Raw genomic sequence first — 23,324 nt, forward strand, 5'->3', positions numbered from 1 at the left:
GAAGTGTCGATGATCGGAAAAGTACTAGTGGAAATGCATTCTTCCTAGGAGACTGTTTATTATCTTGGCTTAGCAAAAAACAGACATCCATACCACTATCTACAGTGAAGCCGAGTATATAGCTGCCGCAGATTGTTGTACTCAAATACTATGGATGAAAGAAGCTCTAAAAGATGTCAACACAGGTACAAATCAACCAATTACAATTTATTGTGATAACACAAGTGCGATCAGCCTCAGCAAAAATCCAGTGATGCACTCAAAGACCTAACATATACAAATCAAGTATCATTTCCTTCGTGAACAAGTAGCTGAACAAAACATCGTCTTGGAATATATCAATACTAAGGAGCAGATAGCTGATATTTTCACAAAACCTCTTCCTCGAGAAGCATTTGAACATCTTCGTCAAAAGATGGGGGTTATCTCTTTAGCATCACTTAGGTTGATTCATAAAGATGATGCAGGACAGGGGGAGAAGTTCGACAAGGGGAGTCCTTGTGCACTCCTTTACCACGGATGTCAAAGAGGGAGAGAAGAAGAATATTGCTATCAATGACAAAGGGGGAGATTGTTGACCTAGATTGTCATTGATGTCAATATGGCAATATTCTGGATGAGTAAACAATGATATGAAGCCAAGTAGAGCGGATCCATGAAGAAACAGGAGCAAGAAGCCAAGGAGCAAAGCCATTAAGGAAGCCATCAGAAAAGGAACACATCAGAGGAGTATTGCAGAATATCAGAGAAGAGAATATCGGAAGTCACAGGAGCTATCAAGAGAAGCATATCAGAAGAGTTCATCGAAAACAGGTTATCGGAAGCCATCATGAAGCCAAAGCGTAAGAGGAAGAGGTCATTGGAAGCAAAGAGGAACATATCAGAGCATAGAATATTGGAAGTTGTCAGTCATGGAGTCATATTGGATGGTGTTAAGAGATGAACGGCGGAGATGAGTTTTCATTCTAGCGGAAAAGGAATCTGGAGGAGAGCCGTGGAGCTGTCGATGGTAGAAGATCTACGGTCATCGGAAGCGAATCAATTCGGGGCGTTAACCAAGACGAAGGGCGGATTTAAAGCTATAAGCGGGATTTCGGGTGGATGCAAAATGGTAAGTGGTATTTAGAGGAGAGCGCCCGATTCCATTCAATGGTTGACACGTAGCAACTAGAGGAGAGAGAAAAACCGCTCATTTCAGGCGGGTAACTCTCGTGCAAGTAGTCCACCCGAAATCGCTATAGACCGTCAGATTTTGGGGGTTGAAATCTACGGTGGAGAATGGACCCGACTGCACCATTGTAATACGCCCTAATGTTATATCGCGTCCGCCGTGTCGGGAGTTATGTATCGCAAGTGTTTAAGGCCTTGTCATATTAAAGCTCTGATTGCGATATCGCAAGTCTCAAAGGGATGCAAACTGCGATTGCGATATATATATGGACCCGACGGGTGTATTAACTTCTTTTTGATGTAATATCGCATCCAGTTCAATCACAAGTCTTGAAGGAGTGTAATGATATAAACTGCCGATTGCGATAAGGCGATGGACCCGACGGAGTTATTAACAACTGGTTAATAACATAATCGCATCCGCTCCGTCGGCAGCAGGGGAATCGGCTATCGACCATCGGCTGTACTATGGGCACGACTTATAAAGACCTCCAGAATGTTGTGATTGCGATTGTGGGTTTAAAGGAATAACTCCAACTGTTCATGAATGTTGCGATTGCCATAAAGAATAAGTCTATTGTTTGAATAATAATAAAGATGGCCTCTCTTCCTAATTAACGTGTCCTGTGAGTATTGATGAATTCGAAGAGATAGAAGAAGCCGAAGAGTGAGCGTAGAGGAAGCTGAAATATTAAGCGAGCGTTGAGGAAGTCGAAGCTCAAGCGAGCAGCCAAAGGTCAAGCGTATCAGGCATATAAAACAGAGAACAAGGAAAGTTTAGTGTTGCTGGCGAACTGTAAGAAAAAAAGGAAGCCAAAGTCCTGGCAGAAGTGGAAGGAACAAGAGGACAGAAGTAAGTCATAGGTCCAGCAGGGTTGGGAGCAGAGAATTACAACCAAACACATCCAGACAGTTTACAGCAAAGGGTTGGAGCCCTTGAGGTTGGTGCCTCAGAACTGAAAGGATTGGTGTCCTGGGAGTTGGTGCTCCTAAATTCAAAGTTGGTGCCTTGACAAGACAGAGTTAGTGCTCTGGAGGTTGGAGCCTCACAAAGAGTCCAAGTTGGTGATTGGCAACTGATTTAAACCATATATATATATATATATATATATATATTGTACTTGACTTATTGCAAAGATCACATTAATAAAAGCATCTATTCCTGTTATCTGTTTCTGTGTTCCAAATATAAATGTTTTTAACTGATAAAATAATAATTGAAAAGAAACACTGATTCACCCCCCCTCTCAGTGTTTCCAACAGGACCCCAATAATTTTTCTTCCATTGAAGATTTTTTGTTCAAGTTCAAGACCCTTAGACTTCTCTTGGAAGGTGTTAACGTTAGGAAAGAAGATTGTAGCCTTATCTATTCCATTCTTACTAAGCTGGGACCAGCCTACTCTGTGTTTGTTTCCACCTTCCATTCTACTAGAGAAGCATTTATTTCTCAAAGACAAGACTACAAGTCCCCCTCTTTTGGTGTCTTTTGTGATTCTTTAATAAGAGAACAAGAAAAACTCTTACATCTTGGTCTTCTTAATCTTGGAAACTCTTCTAAGAAAGCCTTAGCCGCCCAGCAGCAACCAAATTCAAGGAATCCTAAGAAGCAGTATCCTAAAAAGAATGGTCCTAAACCAAACAAGGGTCCTAAGCAATTTCACTCTCAAAATGAAAAATCAATTCAACAAAATGATAAGGCAAATAAAAACAAAGGAAAGAACACTGATAGACATTGCAACTTTTGTAATCGAGATGGCCACTTAGAATCCAAATGCTTTACGAAGATGGAAGCCTTGGAAGCAGCAATGAAGAAGCATAACATGCATTTGGAGCACTCTTCAACTTCAACTTCATCTTCAGGAATTGCACTTTCTGCATGTGATTGTCAAGCATCTTGGTTTGGTTATGCACTAAATGTATCTTCTTCTTCTCATTCTCATGAGTGGCTCATTGATTCTGGAGCTTCTTATCACATGGCCAAAAACAAAGCCATGTTTTCTTCTTTAAATGATTGTAACACCAAAAATATATATGTTGGTGATGACAGATCTCTTAGTGTTGTAGGGACAGGAACCATTCATCTAGACAATGGTCAATTTAATGATGTATTATGTGTTCCAACCTTATCCTGCAACCTTCTATTTGTATATCCGATAACTTGAATTATCACCTCATGATGTTGTAATTAAGGACCTAAGAGATCCTAGACAGATTTTAGCTACCGGCATTGTTGATGATTCTACAAGGTTGTATAAGTTTAACAACTTTGGGTCATCAACTCTTCCCTCGGTATTCATAATGATGAAGTGAGCAAACTTTGGCATGAGCGATTTGGTCACTTAAACTATCGCTCCCTTCAAAATCTATGTAAAAAAATATGGTGACAGGTCTTCCTATGGTATCTTGCAGAGATGGTGTTTGTTTCAGATGTGTACTCAGAAAGCATCATCAGGATAATTTTGAAAAACGTGCCTCTTGGCATGCCTCAGCGCCTTTACAGCGTGTGCATAGTGATTTATGTGGTCCACTTCCAGTTGTTTCATTCTCTGGCTACAAGTATTTCTTAACTTTCATTGAAGATTTCTCCAGACGCACTTGGGTATACTTCTTAAAACTCAAGAGTGAAGTATTTAACATGTTCTTGGCCTTTAATGCCTTTGTTGAGAAACCATCTAGACATCAAATTCTTAAGCTAAGATCTAATAATGGCTGAGAATATGTTAACAACAAATTCACCAACTTTTGCACTAAGCATGGAATTCAAATGCAACATATTGTTCCATATACTCCACAACAAAATGGTGTAGCTAAAAGGAAGAATCACACCTTAAAGGAAATGGCTAATTGTATGCTTCAATCTAAGGGACTTATAATCTTAATGGGCAAAAGCAATTAACTATGCAAATTACATAGTAAATTGCACTCCTACTAAGGTTTTAAAGAATATCACTACAGAAGAAGCATGGAGCTCAATTAAACCAGATGTAAGTCACTTTCGTGTTTTTGGAAGTGAAGCATGGGCCCATATTCCATGGTCGCAGAGACATAATGGACGATGCGTTGTGTTAAAACAGGCAAACAGAGCAAATGGTGTTTTTTGTGTTAAATGGAAAAAACAATCTTTTTTTTAATCATCAGGCGAAAAAATGAACAGTGGCAGAGAGAATACGGAGTGATTAATAAAGGCGGGAATGGCATAATCATGGTTAAAACCAAGATTAGGGGTGAAATGGAGGCTTTGGGTTATTTCCGCGTTTAAATCGAAAAAAACGATTTAACACAGAAAATCATCGCAAAACAATACATGGTGGATTTGAAATTATATGTATGCGGGCGGATAATGATATCGGGTTCAAGGTTAATCGCATATCGCTATCGGAGTGGGTGGGGGTATATATGGTAAAGGCGGATGCGATATAGCGATAGACTTAAATATATATGTGGTCGGGTTCTTTGATATCGCAGTCGGAGATCGCAATGAGCAAAGAGTTACGGTGTAAGCGGAACTTTGTGATTGGAGCGGATGCGATACAGGATTAGATTGTGATATATATAGCGTCGGGTCCGGGGCTATGACATATGGCATATCGCGATCAGGTAAAGGTGCATTCATATGAAAGGGTTGAGATCCTTCAACATTTGCGATGCGATATGTTTATTACATAGTTTTATTTAATAAAACTATTGTATATGCATGTTTAAAAGCCCGCGGTCCCACCAATATTGCGATGCGATATTTGTGAAATACTTAGTTTTATAACAAAACTAAGGGTTTCGAATATTATATTAAAGGAGCTATTATATACGAGAAAGGGGAATTCTTAATGATTTAATACATAAGTCAATGTTAATATGGAAGATAACGTAAAAGAGGAATAACACTAAATATAATGCTTTTTATGAATGTTTTGACTTTTATATAGCATTTATACTTAGGGTAAAGGTATTTTTATGGGTTTTTCGGATAGAAGGGAATTTATATGATAAAAGGATTTTTTACATGATATTTTTTACTTTTCCTAGGTAAAACGGGTTTTTACCATAAGAAAAGGGGATTTTATGAAAATGAATGAATATGAAAGTATGAAGGGGAAATTAGCCAAATAGATGAATGAATAAGGATGAGGGAGCTTAAATAAATTGATGTTGTAAACCTTCATTTGACTTGTATAATTGCATTATGAGTATAAAAACATGATAAATGCACATTTTGTACAATGAATAATCAAACTTCTGCAACCTTTCTCTACTTACCTTTTGCTTTCTCTATCATTTTTTCTTCACTTAACGGGTGCATTTAAGGTAGAAAACCATTATCCTTTCTTCTTATTTAACAAAAACAAACTATCTAAATCTACCCTTATAACCTCCAAGGGCTCAGATTAAATTGATGAGCACCTTATTATTCTCTACCTAACTATTGACCTGCCAAGGTTAAACAGTTTGGCCAGATCTTTATTCTCTAACTATAACATCAAATATAAAACATGAAGAAGTCAAGATTAAACTGTTTGACTGTCATGGGTTGTGGCATTTAAAACAAGTTGCACACAACTATTATTTTGCAAAAAGAGAGTAGTGGCATTTAGACTTGCTCACTTTCAGAGTTTATTTGTTTTCTTTCTACCTAACATTTTCATTTTGTCTTGATTTTTTAGAGCAGCTAACCTAACATTTTCTTTGATATGGACATCATCATCAAAAATATTTTTTAAACTAACATTTTATTCACTATTGTATGTCCATATCCTAACTTAACATTTTTTGAAATACTCTATCTAATCAAAACCAAAAATGCTACAACACTCAGTCCCATTATCAGTCCTCAATATCTTGATTTTCTTCTCGGATTGGTTTTCGATCATGGCTTTGAAGTGACGGAACCAGGTGAACACTTCATCCTTCTTTTTGAAGAAGTAGATCCAGGTCTTGTGAGAATAATCATCCGTAAAGGTGAGATAATATAAGTATCCTCCCAAAGAGTTTACGCGCGTCATACCAGATATGTTGGAGTGGATCAACTGCAATATATCTGTGGTCTTGCTATTACTTGAGGGGAATGGTCCCCTTGTAAGTTTTCCTTCAGCACATCCCGAACATACACCTTCATGTTGTACTTTGAACTCGAGCATACCTGTCACCATCTATCTCACATCGGGTAGAGCCTTATAATGAAGATGGGCAAACCTTTGGTGCCATAGTTCAGATTGTGGAGATGTGTCGCAAGATATAGCTCCCAATGGACTTCTTCCAACTTGATACAAAGTGTCAACCCTGAACCCAAGAGTAAAAGCATCTTTAAAATTCCTTTTCCAAACACATACATTTCCATCGATGAATGCCACCTTGTATCTTTTGTCTTCCATTGCCGAAATGGACACCAGGTTCTTCTTGAGATCAGGTACATATAGTACTCTTGTAAATGAATAGTGATACCTTAATTCAATTGAAGGGAAACATTCCCTACTCCCTTCACGAGATAGGTGGCATCGTTTCCAAGGATAATCTCCAAGTTTGTCTCCTTCTCTATCAAATTAGAGAGAGCTTTCTTGTATCTGGTGAAGTGCCTTAAGCACTATCAATTAGCCAATTCCCCAAAGTGTCCGGTGGAGAGGGCCAATATAAGATAGTACTCCTTTTGCTTATTGTTAAAAAACATAATATTTCATACTTCGAGTTCCTTGCTTTCTTGGAGGGTCGACCATTTCCTTGATGTCCCGCATTCATTTTTCCTTTGCCATTGTACCTGCCATTCCTTTGATCGTTGTGGTTGAAGTTGCCCCTAGAATGATTATGATCATCATCATGTGATGTGTCCCTTTTATTTGGACACTCCCTTGCATAGTGGCCAAACTTATTGCAAACAAAGCACCTGCCCTTCCTTCCTCCCTTAGATCCAGGCTTTCCATTGAAATGACCTTTAGACCCTGCATTATTTCTCCTTTTGGCATGAGCGAAGAATGCAGTGGGGTTGCTTCTATTAGAAGGCATTTCTTGCTGCACCATTCTTGTTTCTTCTTGAATGCATCTCGACATCAATTCTTCAAACCCAGGAATTCGTTCATTATTGAGAATAGTGGTTCTAAATATATACCACTTGGGTGGGAGTCTTCCAAGGGTAGTGATAATAAGTTCCCTGTCAAGAATGACCTCAATCGAAAGTAGATCATTCTTGATCCTAGTGATCCTTAAGAAGTAGAATTGAATATCCTCGTCCTTGCCCTTCTTAATATCCTTCAAATTATTTTTGAGAAATAAAATTTGATGTGCATCACTAACCTTGAACATGTTAATCAACTTGTCGTAGATCTCCTTAGAGGTCTTCAATTTGAATATGTAGGCCACCAGACGCTTGTCAATGGAATCTCTGATAATCTTCTTTGCTTTGACTTCAGCCCTATTGTACTTGGTCTTCGCAGCAGCCAGTGCATTTGAAGGAAGCTCGGGAATTTTACCCTTCACATAATCCAACTGTCTTTGTTGATTGCTCTTCCACCCTTGCTTGGGCTTTGTCTTCACCTCAGCTCTGATACCATGTTAATTTTAGGTAATAATGGTATGTTCTATGCTTAAGAGCAATTTTACTTCAATCTCTTTGTTATCCCAATATCAATATCCATTTTAGCAATCACATCAACATGATAATAAAATGCAGATAGAACATAAACATAAACAATAGAAGACAAGAAAAGACAAGAGGACACAAGATGTGGCACCAGCGAGGGACAAACCCCAATGTGGGGAAACCTTTGATCAATTTTTCTTATATTCTTCAATAGTTCAGCAAAGAGAGAGATAGTACAATTTACAAATCTAATCATTTATGACAGCAGCAAAAATCCCTAACTAGAAAAGTCAACGCTGGTCAAACAGGGCAGAATTCTTCCTCTATTCAACTCAGTCAAACCTAGTCAACTTCAACCTCCAACAACAAGTCTAATCAGCCCAAAATAGTCCGAAAAAGTATAGTCAAAACTGGTCAACAAAAGTCAACTCTATGACCAACCCTAGGACAATCAACGTTGGTCAAAGGAGAGGTAAGGCTGCCTCGATTTTAGTGCCCAGATCTGCAGCCTCCTAGGACAGAGATACCTCACCCAAACTGAAGTCAAAACAGGTCAATGCTTGAGGTCAACACAATCAAACAGCCTCCCTACAGCTCGGTCAATGCAGTCAAACAGAAATTTGTCCTTCTTCCTTCACACGTGTGAGAGAAAGCTGCCCAGATATTCGTACCCAATCACAACTACAAGAGGAGAGAGAGAGATGTGAGATGAGATGATTATGAAATGACTTGAGGTTTCCTTCTTTTATATGCAACGTTGAGGATGAGTTGGGAGTTTCAATGCCTGTTTTGCTTGTTGGTCGACCTTGACAGTTTGTCCATAATATAAATAAATTCATATCTTCATTTGTACATGATGGAATCGGATGATCTTTAGATCAATCCTACATCTCTCAGAGAAAGGAATCCAAGAAAAATATCAGTTGTCATAAATAAGATGACCCATGTGGAGTTTGGCCCTAGTTGCCAATTTTAACATCTTCTGATCGGACTGCACGACAAAGGGGTCGGAAAACGAACTCTTAGATTCTTCAAGCCATGGTTCAGGCATACAGCGAAGGGATCCCAACGCAGGTGAAACAATTGATAGCGACCTGGGAGGCAAAGTTGAGCTTGAACCGCCAACTGAAGGTTGGGGGGAGCTAATCACGGACCCTGGGTACACTCGCAGTCGTGTCACCCTGTTTAGACAATCCGTCCATACCTACTGGTTAATGAAAAGCATAGTGGCCAAAGCAATGGCTGCAACCACCAACACAACAGCGCAAAGTGAGGCCGAGCTAGGCCTCCGAGACATTCAAAAAGAGATCCAGCTTATTCAACTTCAGTTGCAGAATCAAAACGCTTGCCTGGGCCGCATTGAGAGCATATCCCATGTCTGCCACAATCTGAATTACCAAGATCAAGTGCTAAAGATCCTGCTCTGATGGAATCGTCAGATGATTAGTTGGTCAAAGTTATCCCTGTTAATTTTGGCTTAATTTTGGTTGTATATGTCGGGTAGCATTTATGTTTTCAGTGTTATGCTTACTAGTTGGTTTCTAGACTATCAGCCTTATAAGGCTTGGTTAAATAGACTCAAACTATTTATGTTTTGGATGGCTTATAATGTGATTCAGTGGCCAACAAACCTGGTTTCCCATTGGGCAGGTTGAGGCCACCGAACGACTTATATATTTGTAACCTGCCTGTTTATAGATGAATGAATGAAAGGCACTACTAAGCTTACAAAAAAAAAGCGATTGATGATTGAAATTAACTCTCACTTGAGATCAACAGTTGAGAATTTCATTATATCACTAATGCAAATAACCTTTGCATTTCATTTAGTTCACTAATACAAATAACCTTTGCATTTCATTAAATTAACTCACATGATCTTATAAAAATCAATTACTTTAATAATTAAAGTAATTGCTAAAACAAATTGTCAATTCAGTGACTTCCGCATGTCTACACTTAGATTTGTGCATTACCTTCCTGAGCTACTCTCATCAAAAGGATATACTCCAGAAAATGTCTTGGCAAGTCGCAAGCTTCTGCATATTATGTAGAAGTAATGAAGAATCTGAACAGCAAATTTGATGCACTGTCCCTTCACTAAAGAAAGATGGAAACAAGTCTCCAGCTTATCTAGAGGTAATGGGAAAAGAAAGGGATCATCTCTGATTGATGGATTCAAGACTTGGATGGAAAACTTATGTATTGCAGATCATAAGCACTTCCTTGTGTGGACTTCGTGGGGTATCTAGATCACTAGGAATACCATTCTCTTTGAAAGGAAGTCTTTCACAACCCTAAAAGTTTATTCTAAAATTAAGTATGATTATGATGATGTTAACACTGCCAAGTCATCTCCAAAGCCCACACCTGTGAGACAAATTGGAACATTTGAGATAGAAACAACCAGCCCCTGGGGTTTCCTTGATTGTGCTACTCAAACGAATCCTGGGAGGTGTCGGGCCGGAGGTGCCCTATTTCTTTCAGACTCATATGAACTGAGAGGTTCTAATAATTGGGCAGAGTTGAGAGCTTTAAAAGCTTTGACTAGGATTGCAATGGGAAAGGGTCTAAACTGTGTCCAGAATTTTGAAGAGTCAAAACTGACCATGAATTGGGTCGAAGGAAATGCAGAGATGCATAACATACACCTACTTGCAGTCCTAGACGACAGTAAGCTCTGATTGATATCTTCAACAAAATTTCTTTCACTCACATTTATAGGGAACACAATATGCTGGCTGACAACATATCCAAGCAGAGAATTGAAGTTTCGAAAGATCTCTTGTAGTTGGTTGAACCAATGTTTTAAAACTCCGACTCCGACACCGACTTTGCTGAGGGTCGACTCCGACTCCGACTCCGACTCGGTATCAACTCAGCCGGCTTGATTTCAGTGACTCGGTCGTTGTAAAAAATACATTAAATATTTATTTATTTTATAAAAAAAACATAATTTTAAAGATTTTGATTCATATTTCCAAACACAGCGTTAGAAACTTGGTTGAAAGCCAAAACAAGTTAGATTCTGGAAAGGACAAAATTAAATGGAACTGCGAAGTGCACAGTTATAGGCATGTTAAACAAAAGATAGATTGCCATCCCAAGTATGAAGGAGTGCATGGTTATAGCAACAATGTACTAAGGTTTGTTTAAAACTTTTGTTTTGACAATTGGTCTAGGGTGAAAAGTTGTGAAACACTTCAGCATTGTGTTGAGCATAAATCCATGGTGCATTCCAGAAATGGCTAATAAACCTACAGTTATAATCTAATACTATGAAAGGAGGGCAAACCACAATGAGACCAAATGTGAATGAAGTACAAAGAAGAAATATCAAAGGTTGTGGTAGACTTCTTTCAGGGAATCATGATAACCATTTATGATTTTAGAGAAACAATCGACAACAAGTATGCAATCATGTCTATGCTTATTAATAAGGAAACCAAAAATCAAATCTCTACTGAAAGAGTCCCATGGTCTAGTAGGGATAGATAAAGGAGTACACAGACCTAAATGGTGATTTGTCAATCTAGCAATGCAACGTGAAATAAACGATTGAGATGGTGCTCAACATCCCGCTTCATACATGACAAGTAACAATGATATTTTAATGTTGCAACTGGTTTTAAACTTTGACATGCCAAAATGCCCAGCAGGCTTGGAGAAATGAGATTCACAAATCAACAAATCCACAAGTTCACCTTTGGAGTCCCCCACACTCAGAAAAATTATAGAAAAATCGGTTTTTTGGGGTTCACTAGCCATTGTCCGTGACCCGGCCGGGTTAATACCGAACCAACCGAGTTGTGTAATAACTCGGCCAACTCGATATTAACCCGATCGGCCGAACCGGTTCAATGGCTGGGTTGAAATTTTTTTGACCGACTCGGCCAAGCCGGCCAGGTTTAAAAACACTGGGTTGAACACAGCGAGGATGGAGATCACCCTGAGGAACTTATAGCTTTTCTCAGCTAATCTCTCAAATCTCCTGTAGATATTAATGCTGCTACTATCATCTAAACAATACTTTTCGTTTTTGATGGATGACTTACTCTTTGTTTGTGATAATCAGTCTATAAAATTATTACTTTCGTAACTAGTTTATAGTTTCAGTGGACTTAATGGTTAAAAACATGTGTTTCCTCCTAAGTGGTTACAGGTTCAAATCCAAAGTGGTTACCGGTTCAAATCCAAAGTAGAGTAGAGTATGTATATCTTTGTATACTTTAGTAGTCAAATCATTGCACAAAGAGTATCCCTTATCTCATAAACAAGAAAGTCCCATATACCAATTTAGTGTATAGCTTCACTATGAACCTAAAATATTATTATTACTGTTTTTTTTGGTTTTTCCATAAGACATTTCAGAGCCCTATAATAAACATATAATAAGCATTTTTGTTTGTATGTTTAAAAAAAAAAAACTATATGTTTTACTATCATTAGTATAGGAGTCTTGCATCAGTTTGGAGTTTTACTGTATATGTTCCCAGAAAATGCAACCCTTTTTCTTCTCAAAATATAAAGTGAAGAATTTTTTCTCGGAGAAAATAAGATCTGCTTTTTTTATTACAGCGCCTTTGAAGTCTGTATTGTTTTCCAAATAATCAGCCAAAACAAATGCTATTGTAATGAGAGAAGCAAGGCGCATTCTACAGCCCAAGTGGTGGTCAGGAGATCAATAACTTTGTTAGGGTCTAACCCTAACCCCCTTATTTATGTAATAAGGTCGAGCCATAGTTATAGTTAGTTAAAAAGTCAATAAAGCCCATATTAATAATTGTAAGTGGTTGACCCGCATTTAAAGAAGGGACCACAGTTAGTTGCAAGGGCCATGGTATTAGATAGATGGTATTAATAAGAACCATGGTACTAACCCATGGTATTGCGTGTATGAATCCTATATAAAGGATAGAGACTCCCTTTGAGGAGCATCGTGTTTTATTTTGTAATTGAGCCCAGCTCTATTGGAGGTTGCCCCCTCGAAGAGGCCAGTGAACATTGTTTTCCTTTCTGAATAATAAAATACATGTTGTTATTTCTTATTGTTCTGTGTTCTAGGTATATTTCTTTGCATATTTGGTATTCTGGAATCTTCTCGCAGGTCAAGAGCATAACAAGTATGTATTTGTGTCTCTAGTGAATCTAGATGGCACAGAAATTGGATAGTGCATCAAGAATGGCCCCTGGCTCTGACCCATCTAAATCGGTGTAATAGACACCTAGAAATTCCACATGTCAAGTTCATAAAAATGGCCAGCGTATCAAGATATTAGAATTCCCGTTGTTCAACTTCGAGGTACATACCAAACCCAGGTTTCAAATGGGTCTCCGCTAGTTTTCCAAAATTCATCAGACATGCCATTTAAAAAATCACCATAATTTAGCAATGACTACTTGCATTCCAATTCACCGGTGTAATCCCTCTAGCCAATATAAACGATTAACAATAAGTAGTCCAGCATGGAACTTAACCTGCATGAGAAATAGGTGATAATAATGCCACATAGAACTGCTTCTAAATCCCCGTAATTATTTTTTACATATACCAATTCTCTATGTAGTCCCAGTTCCAGGACAACCTACTACTTACTTAGCTAAGTGGTCTCTTATACTGGTTTCAGGAATCACACCGTTAACTAAAAAACACAAAAGTGGGGATGGGCATGGTCACTCACAATCATAGTACCGGGTGTCCAAATTGCTGTATCCAATGGACTGAGCAATATCAATGGGGCGCTCAGGTGGATAAGGACGCTGTTGATAACCCCATAACCCAAAATGATACTGCTTGAAAAAATCCCAAAACCTACGATCGGCCTCACCGAATCCAATGAGAGCCTTTCTAGGCATGGGGCGGCCATTGTTAGGTCCTGGAACATAAGGCAGCGACTGCCACAGCTTATCGTCTTCTCGTCTATAAGGAAACTTATTCCTCTCAAGTTCCCTCTGCAGGTCTTGTTCTGCGACTTCATCTGATTTCGCCACAAACTTCATGAATTCGCTCTTCTCTATTTTCTCCCAGAGCTTCTGATTTTCTTCGAGCTCCTCAGGGGTGGGGTTGTCCTTGTTGTCGAAGACGGGGTGCTCTTGGAGGTCTTGCTCGACCTTCTTGGAGTATCTGTAGTCGGGAAGGAGCTTGTTTTCGAACTCGTACAGTTCGACTTTTTTCCGCAATGTCTCTTGTTCGGCTTCTGTAAGGGGAATGGTACTAGGGCGCTCCTCTTTCTTCCACCATAACCAGCCTAGCAAATCCCCACCCATTTTATTTGCTAAGGTTTTGGGTTTCTCCTGCCGAGGGCTTTTGATGTTTAGAACAGAAATTTGTACTGATATGAAATATAACAGTGCGGCTGGAACAACCCAATGGATTCCAAACAAATGAAACAACTAAGATAAGGGAGCGCATCTAGAGATATTGTCCTTCCTCCAGACCAATATGGAGCTTGTATGTAGTAGCGATAGCAAGGATTTTGTGGGCTTCTTATTTGCGGGCATGAGATCCATCCGGCCGAGAAAGAAAAAAATAAAGTATTTTAATCATGATTTTATTGTAACTAATATTTTTTCCAAGTTAAAGTTGGTATGATTATCATTAACATATGGAGTTATGTTAACATGGAATAATGTTTATAGTTTATTACATTATTAATATGGAATAGGACTTCTGATTACCATGTTGATATGGAGTTAGGATTTATAAAAATAATTTATGATTAATTCAAGAATATAATTATCATAAGATGAAGTTAGGATTTATATTTAGACTTTTTACTATGGACTTTTTATAGTGGTTATATTTGTGTTGGGCTCAAACAGCATTTATATGTATGTATTTTTGTTACATTACATGTGATTTTACTTTTGGATAAACTATTCCTATCTATTTTTATAAAAGTTTTTTTATGGTATGCATATATGTGTAAAATGTGATCTCAGAGATGGATACATGGTAGACATGGAGAATGTGATTTTATTTGGAATGATTATAAAATTAAGTAACAAAAAATTAAGATTTATAATATTTTGATTGATTATAAAATTAAGTGAAAGAAATTAAGATTTATAAATTACAAAATATTTATATAAAATTAAGTAAAAGAAATTAAGATTTATAAATTATAAAATATTTATAAAAATATTATAGGTAAAATTGTTTTTTAGATAATTTGAATTTAATCTATATATGATTTATAAACTACAAAATATTTATAAAAATATTATATGTGAAATTGTTTTTTCAAGATAATTTGAATATAATTTATGATGATGGTGGTGGTTAATGTCCACTGAGACCAAATTGGTCTATCGGAACTACAATTTTTTTAGTTTTTAATTATCTGGCTCCTCGTCTTTCTTGGCGAGATTGGTGCTATAGCTTTCTTTTTTTCTCTACGGTCTTCCAACTTCCTTTATCTTGCATCTCCTTCATCTCTTCTGGTTCTTGGGACATTGGCGTCTTAGCTTCGTGATCTATATATATGATTTATAAATTACAAAATATTTATAAAAATATTATATGTAAAATTGTTTTTTAGATAATTTGAATATCTATATATATGTGTGTAAAATTGTTTTTTTAGTCATTATTCTTTTTCTCTATGCTAACGATATTTTTTTTCTCGCAAGGTGCCCATCTGATCTTGATAAGCAACTTAGGCTTCTTAAGGATTTCTGCTCTACCATCGGTATGACTATTAACACTGACAAAACGAAAGTTATGATTATCAAATCCAAGAAGGACACTTACGCTAATTTTATGTATGACAATAATAACTTGGAGGGAGTGTATTTTTACAAGTACCTAGGAATTGATATTCATCACAAGCTCAACTGGAACTATAGCATTGAGAAAAGGATTAATGGGGGGTGGAAAGCTTATTTTGGTCTTGAAAATAATTCTAAAACGGCAAACCTCGTAATGTGGGATAAAAAGAAGTTCCTCTTTGAAACTTTAGTCACTCCTGTTATCTTATATGGACGTGAGGTCTGGGGTTGCAGCATCTCTAGAGAATCCTGGAGAAATATTGAGCAAATCCAGAAGCGTTTTATAAGTTATAACCTGAAAACTAAAAGCAATACACCCTATCATATTCTGCTTATAGAAGTAAGTCCTTCCCCTATCGAGAGCCTAGCTATGACTAGGCTTCTGGTACACAATCACAAACTCAATAATATAGGAGATCATAAACTCCCTAAGCTAGCTTTAAATTACAGCCAAAACCACCTAAGGCTCAAGCGAGGGTGGTATAAAGACACGAGGGCCTGGTTAGACCATTGGGAGATCAACGAGAATGATGCATTGCAAAACATTAATAACATTAAAAATATTGTTACTTCTAAGTTCAAAGAAAAAATGTGGTGTGAAAAAGATTTAGCAGCTAAAAGAAAATTAAGTTATTATAAGAAGGTCATCAACCCACCCTAGAAGATCAAAAGTATCTCTCTGTTTTAACTAGCTCAAAGAAGAAAATTAATATAGTGAAGATTAAAACGAACTCTCATGAGCAACATAGTGAAACAGGTCGTTGGGCAGTTCCTAAACAACCATGGATGGAAAGGATTTGCCATCTTTGTGAGAATAGGAACATCGAGGATGAAAACCACTTCCTCTTAGAGTGCCTCGCGTACAACCACATTAGATCTCAGTTTCATAATCTCTGTCTCAATATTGACCTTCCTAGCCTTTTACGATGTCAAAATTATAGTGAGCTCGGAAGGTTTCTCTCCAAGCTTTTTGAGCATAGGAATAAAATCTTAAATCAAACAAAATAATTTGTTTCTTTAGGTCCGATAGACCAAAGTTTAGTCTCAGTGGACGTTAACCACCATCATCATCATGATTTGAGAATGTTTATAAATTTATTGTTAAATAAAAATATTAAAATTATTTTTTATTAAATTAAAATTTGCATTTTAAAAATAAATAAATAAATTTAAAATATATATATTAGTTATATTATATTATTTTTAAGATTTTATATTAAGATAAAATATTCTTTACTTATTAGATTAAATTATATGATTTTGAAATAATTAATATGAATTGAAGTAATTTTACAATTTAGGAAAAAAATACAATTTTACCAATATTTTTATATGAAGTTTAATAATTTTATTTGAATTTGAATTGTTTTTAATTTTAAGAATATAATTATAATTATATTTATACTTTCCAACAATTTTATTGTAGGTTGTTACAATTGAGAAAATTGATTTTCCTTTGGATCACCTTCTAGGACTCGAAATCAAACTCCCACCTCTGTAATTCGCACTACCTGGTCAGGCCTACGCAGATCTAGTTTTATGTGCTTCAAATCTCCCTTTGAACTGCACAACCCTTGCTCACTTCGCTCTAGAGCCTCTCTGATCTGACATTTGCTCTGATTCCATGCAAAATTTCCACTATTGCAATTACTAGATATTATTCTCCTAACTTGTGCAGTTTGCCTTTTGTAAATTAATATTATGGCAAATATCGAAAAATTCACACTAGCAATCTTCACAAATAAAATGTTGTGGAACATAGAATACAAAACTGAGAAATATGCACACACACACAAATATAACATTGTTATTTTTGGACAATTGTCCTTGAAAAAAACCTCTAAGGGAAAATCAATGCAACAGAAGAGGATTTTAATACTATTCAAAAATTTAGGAGAAATTACAACTGGTTGCCTTTCACTAGCAAACCTCCAACAAACATTGATCTCCACTAGCAAAATATACTAGAGACTAATTGATCTGTTTTTTATTGTTAGTTTATGATGTGCTAATATCAATTATAGATTTCTAAACATGTGCTTGCTTATTGCTTCTTGTACTCAGGTTTCATTAGCTGTTTGTGTATGCAATCAGGTAATTTTCCTTATGTTTAAAATGGCATTCATGAGCAAAATAGCTTCAAAAACAAATATTGAACAACAAACATTCAAAGTACACCAAACCATCAATAAGACACTTTAACACAATGTTTTGATGAAGGAGTTCACCCCTCATGGGCTATATCTTCTTGGTCTAGCTTCCCTGGCTTGGGCCTTTGTATTAGCTCAATATGGCAAAATTTTATTTTACAAAGATCTATGGCTCCTCATACCTGCACCAATGTGTTCAAAATATTCAAACTAGCAAAAAACACCTCTTCATGAGCTCAATTTGGTCGAAAATTACCTTCTCCATGACTCAGTCAGTCTTTGTCCTATAAAAGTTTCACTAAATTTGGAATGACTCTAGTTAGCGCACTAAATGTGGAGGTGGGCCTGAATTTAGTGGCACCACCAAACTTCCGTCGTTTTAAACTCATAGTTAATTAGTGTTAAGTCGAGTTTAAATTATGGTTTAGCGCTAATCACACAGATTAGGCTAACTGTAACCTTAACTGTCGTCGGATCTGGACACATGCTGCAATTTTCAAGTTTTTTGGAGCCATCGGATTAGCTGGTTGTTTGGTGTAACATCCTTTGTGTTCACATGGCGAGTATTCACTGTTGTCGTGTTGGTGTGCTGGACTATCCGTTCGATAAACCGCAACCATGACTGCGATGGTGTTCACATGGTATGTATTAAACCGTCAAGGTAATGGTCTATGTCGAAGCCACCGGGTTTCATAATGTTAGGATATTTTGACACATAGGAAATAGTTAAGTATAACTTGGTCTAGTGTAGAGTTAGGTAAAGTGTGTTTCCTTACTATGTACTTTTGTAACTTACAATTCGACGGTCACGATATGTTCTAAACATGAAGTGATCCGACAATTCATTCTCTCCTCGGTATTACCGACATTTGATTCATGGATTAACACCCGATTGGTCCATGATCTATATTTAAAGAGCATGGAGGGTCATTTGTAGGTTAACGGTTCATGAAAGAAGCTTATGTAAATCTTCTTTCTTTTATTAATAAATTGCTTGAAGTGAACACGTTGGCTCAAGCCATGGACTGTTTCCTGCTTTGAGGGTTCTAACCACGTCAAGAATACTAGTATATTGATCTGTGATTTGTTTGCGAGTGGTTTCCTTTGGTGTTCTATCTGAGGAACTTACCATGTAAATTCCTACATGGTATCAGAGCTATTTGAGGGTCGCATCCTTTGGTGATCCAAATCTGAAGCCCATAGAACTGCATCCAACTATCATTTCCTAGATCTACTATTTCTGACTACTTTCGGGCCGAGAGGACTACTCTATTGTGTTAGGAGCATATGTTCCAGTGAGGAACCCCTTTCGTTTCACACGAAAAGGTTTCTGATAGCCCTAGCTACGTCATTTTTAAGATCTGGAGGTATACAATGTTTATTTGCAGTTTTTAGTTATTTTCTCTCAGTTTATTTTGGTTTATTTATCTCTTTGCTTTTTATTACCGGATCTATACCTTTCATTTCGGCTTATGCTCTTTGCCCCGTGATTCTGTGCGATCTAGGCAAATCAGAAACAGAAAGGAAGGATTTTTCTCATGCATATGCTCTTTTCTGTTGTGCCTTAGTGTGATCTCAATAAATTAGAAACATTGAGGGAAATTTTTAGTTGTCGGGTAAAGCTAACTTCAAACTATAAGGTTTGTTTTTTTGGTATGTCCATGTTAGGTTTTGTGGTTTTGTTTTGTAGGCAAAAAGAGCTTTGTCAAGTAAGCACGAACCCCAAAGCTCCAGTGACTAAAAAAAACCCCTTCTTTTTTCCAAAAATTACTATCCCTTTAAACTAGCTCACTTGGTCCAAAGTTACTTAATGAGAATAGAGGTCTTGGGTTCAAGTCTTTCTTTTTGTTGAGTTGGTTTTTCAAAAAGCACATGTAGCTTATGTTTTAAAGTTACTTTATGTAAAAGTGTTCTCACCCATTATAAAAAGTGAGTTACTTATAATTCTAAAATCTCTTTATCTTTTATTTAAGTTACAATTTAGTGGGTAGCTCATACAGTATCATTATAAAAGTGACTTTCACTTATTTATAATAGTGAGCCACATAAAAAAAATTAAAAGTGAGCTAATTAGATTTATGTTTAGAAAGGGGGGGATTTTTGTCAAATAACATTATCATTCATTTCTGCACATTCACGCACTTTGTCGGCATCTACAACAACTTTTCTTCAAAAAGCCATAACTTCTTCATCCGAAAGCAGTTTTCAAAGCATTTTTTTTTAAATCAACTCAATTTTTCAAGATCTTTCCACTGGAACACTTAGTTTCAGCATCTATAGCTTCAATTTCTATTAAAATGGAAAGTTCATGCCAAGTTATTCTTGACAGCACCAACTACTTCCAATGGTGGTCCCACATTGTCGACTTACTTAGAAGTAAAGGTCTTTACAGAATAGCCTCAGGCCAAGAAACCAAACCTTAAGATGAAGATAAGGCAGCCAAATGGGAAAATAGGCAATATCAAGCACATGGGTTGATAGGGATGTCTATTTCTCCAGACCTTAGATTCCATATCCCAGAACTTGATACTCCTACTGAAGCAATGAAATAGGGATGTCTATTTCTCCAGACCTTAGATTCCATATCCCAGAACTTGATACTCCTACTGAAGCAATGAAATAGCTCATTAAAGTTTTTGGAATTAAAAATGAAATTAGAACCCATCAACTCGAAAATAAGTTGCTTACATTGGAACCCAATAATTTTTCTTCTATTGAAGATTTTTTGTCTAAGTTCAAGACCCTTAGACTTCTCTTGAAGGTGTTAAGGTTAAGAAAGAAGATGGTAGCCTTATCTATTCCGTTCTTACTAAGTTGGGACCAACATACTCTATGTTTTTTTCCATCTTCCATTCTACTAGAGAAGCCTTTATTTCTAAAGGACAAGACTACAAATCCCACTCTTTTGATGCCTTTTGTGATTCTTTAATAAGAGAACAAGAAACGCTCTTATATCTTGGTCTTCCTAATCTGGAAACTCTTCTAAGAAAGTCTTAGTCGCCTAGCAGCAACCAAATTCAAAGAATCTTAAGAAGCAATATCCTAAAAAGAATGGTCCTAAACCAAACAAGGGTCCTAAGCAATTTCATCCTCAAAATGATAACCAAATAAAAACAAAGGGAAGAAGACTGATAGACATTGCCACTTTTGTAATCGAGATGGCCACTTAGAATCCAAATGCTTTAAAAAGATGGAAGCCTTGGAAGCAGCAATGAAGAAGCATAACATCCATTTGGAGCACTCTTCTACTTCAACTTCATCTTCAAGAATAACACTTTTTGCACGTGGTTATCAAGCATCTTGGTCTAGTTATGCACTAAATGTATCTTCTTCTTCTCATTCTCATGAGTGGCTCATTGATTCTGGAGCTTCTTATCACATGGCCAGAAACAAAGCCATGTTTTCTTCTTTAATGATTGTAACACCAAAAATATATATGTTGGTGATGATAGATCTCTTAGTTGTGGGGAATGGAACTGTTCATCTAGACAATGGTCAATTTAATGACGTATTATGTGTTCCAAGCTTATCCTGTAACCTTTTATCTGTATATTAGATAACTCATTTAGGTGAAAGTAAAATCGTTGAATTTTCGCCTCACGATGTTGTAATTAAGGACCTAAGAGATCCTAGACAGATTTTAGCTACTTGCATTGCTGATGATTCTACAAGGTTGTATAAGTTTAACAACTTTGGGTCATCAAATCTTCCCTCAGTATTTGTTGCTCACAATGATGAAGTGAGAAAACTTTGGCATGAGTGATTTGGTCACTTAAACTATCGCTCCCTTGAGAATCTATGTAAAGAAAATATGTTGACAAGTCTTCCAATGGTATCTTGCAGAGATGGTGTTTGTTCCGAATGTGTACTCGGAAAACATCATCGGGATAGTTTTGAAAAACGTGCCTCTTGGCACGCCACAACCCCTTTACAACTTGTACATAGTGATTTATGTGGTGCACTTCCAGTTGTTTCATTCTCTGGCTACAAGTATTTCTTAGCTTTCATTGATGATTTCTCCAAACACACTTCGGTATACTTCTTAAAACTCAAGAGTGAAGTATTTAACATGTTCTTGGCCTTTAAGGCCTTTGTTGAAAAACAATCTGGACATCAAATTCTTAAGCTAAGATCTGATAATGACTGAGAATATGTTAACAACAAATTCATCAACTTTTGTACTTAGAATGGAATTCAAATGCAAAATACTATTCCATATACTCCACAACAAAATGGTGTAGCTGAAAGGAAGAATCGCACCTTAAAGGAAATGGCTAATTGTATGCTTCAATCTAAAGGACTTAGTCTTCATTTTTGGGCAGAAGCAATTAACTGTGCAAATTACATAATAAATCGCATTCCCACTAAGGTTTTAAAGAATATCACTCCAGAAGAAGCATGGAGCTCAATTAAACGAGATGTAAGTCACTTTCGTGTTTTTGGAAGTGAAGCATGGGCCCATATTCCAGATGAGAAACATAAAGCTCTAGAACGTAAGAGTGAAAAATGTATTTTTGCTGGATATTCTGAAGATGTCAAAGGATATAAACTTATTCCACTTAAGTCCAAAAATGTTATCATTAGAAGAGATGTAAAGTTTGCTGAAAATATATCGGCCTACGAACCTAGTTCGGCGGATCTGCCACCTCTCTCTATCCCTTCTACTTCTAAAAATATTTCTTATTCAGATGATGACAGCGAGGATTACAATCCTCCCCCACCTTCTCAAGATCCTCCTTCAGCTCCTCAACTTCCAAAATGGGTCCGTGCTACTCGGGATGCAGCAGGTGCTCTTACCAGTGATCCTACAGATCAACAACGTACACGTTCTCAATTCGATAGAGCCTCTTCTTTACTGGCTCAAGCTTCAGTGAATTATGATCCTGACACCTTTGTAGAAGCTTCAAGCCTTCCAGATTGGGACGCAGATATGAATGAAGAATATCGTTCATTATTGGCAAATGATACCTGGGATCTTGTTCCTCTTCCAAAGGGACGAAAACTTGTTAGATGCAAATGGGTTTACAAAACCAAGTATGGACTAGATGGAAAAGTTGATAAACATAAAGCTCGTCTTGTTGCTAAGGGTTTTTCACAAGTTGAAGGCATTGAATATACTAAAACCTTCTCCCTTGTTTCCAAAATGAACTCTATCTGCCTTGTTCTTTACCTTGTTGCCTCTTTCAAATGGGAAGTCCATCAGATGGATGTTAAATCTGCCTTCTTGCATGGGGACTTGCATGAATAAATCTATATGGAACAATCTACTAGATTTATACAAACAGACTCCAATCTTGTATGTCGGCTTAAGAAATCCCTTTATGGTCTCAAGCAAGCACCTCGGGCTTGGTATGCCAAAATGGGTAGCTTTCTTTTAGAAATTGGCTTTTCTAGGTGTCATTCTGATAATACTATCTACACCAAGAAAGTGGGCAAGTCTCTTATCATTCTTGTTCTTTATGTTGATGATCTTATCCTTACTGGTAGTGATCCCAACCTTATAAACCATGTGAAGTGATGTAGGAGCATGTGACTTGGAGGGAAAATTCTTCAAACTTATTTGTTAGCATTATGATACATGTATGATATAGGTGTTGTCCTTGATGGCAACTCACTCAGATGACAATATTATAGTACAGCAAGTAAATAGCAAAGAATAAATGATCAT

The 23,324-nt window shown here is 36.9% G+C and overlaps 1 protein-coding gene across 3 annotated transcripts in view; it reads right to left on the reverse strand.

Annotated features, from left to right (window-relative positions):
• Nucleotides 1-14,246, reverse strand: part of LOC149162852 (histone-lysine N-methyltransferase ATXR3-like protein) — a 224,856-nt gene extending 210,610 nt beyond the window's left edge. Inside the window, exon 1 of one of the 3 annotated variants that reach the window (XM_089437410.1) lies at nt 13,418-14,246. In XM_089437410.1, coding sequence (XP_089293536.1) covers nt 13,418-14,003 — 586 coding nt within the window. In that variant the 5' untranslated portion in view covers nt 14,004-14,246. The remainder of the gene's footprint in view (nt 1-13,417) is intronic. The other 2 variants (XM_089437409.1, XM_089437411.1) reach the window with 2 other exon arrangements.
• Between the last annotated feature and the right edge of the window lie 9,078 nt (nt 14,247-23,324).

Source organism: Pinus tabuliformis, chromosome 5_2 (genome assembly GCF_031772625.1).
Source record: "Pinus tabuliformis cultivar Carrire ecotype Pingquan chromosome 5_2, CPIR1, whole genome shotgun sequence".
Taxonomy (NCBI): domain Eukaryota; kingdom Viridiplantae; phylum Streptophyta; class Pinopsida; order Pinales; family Pinaceae; genus Pinus; species Pinus tabuliformis.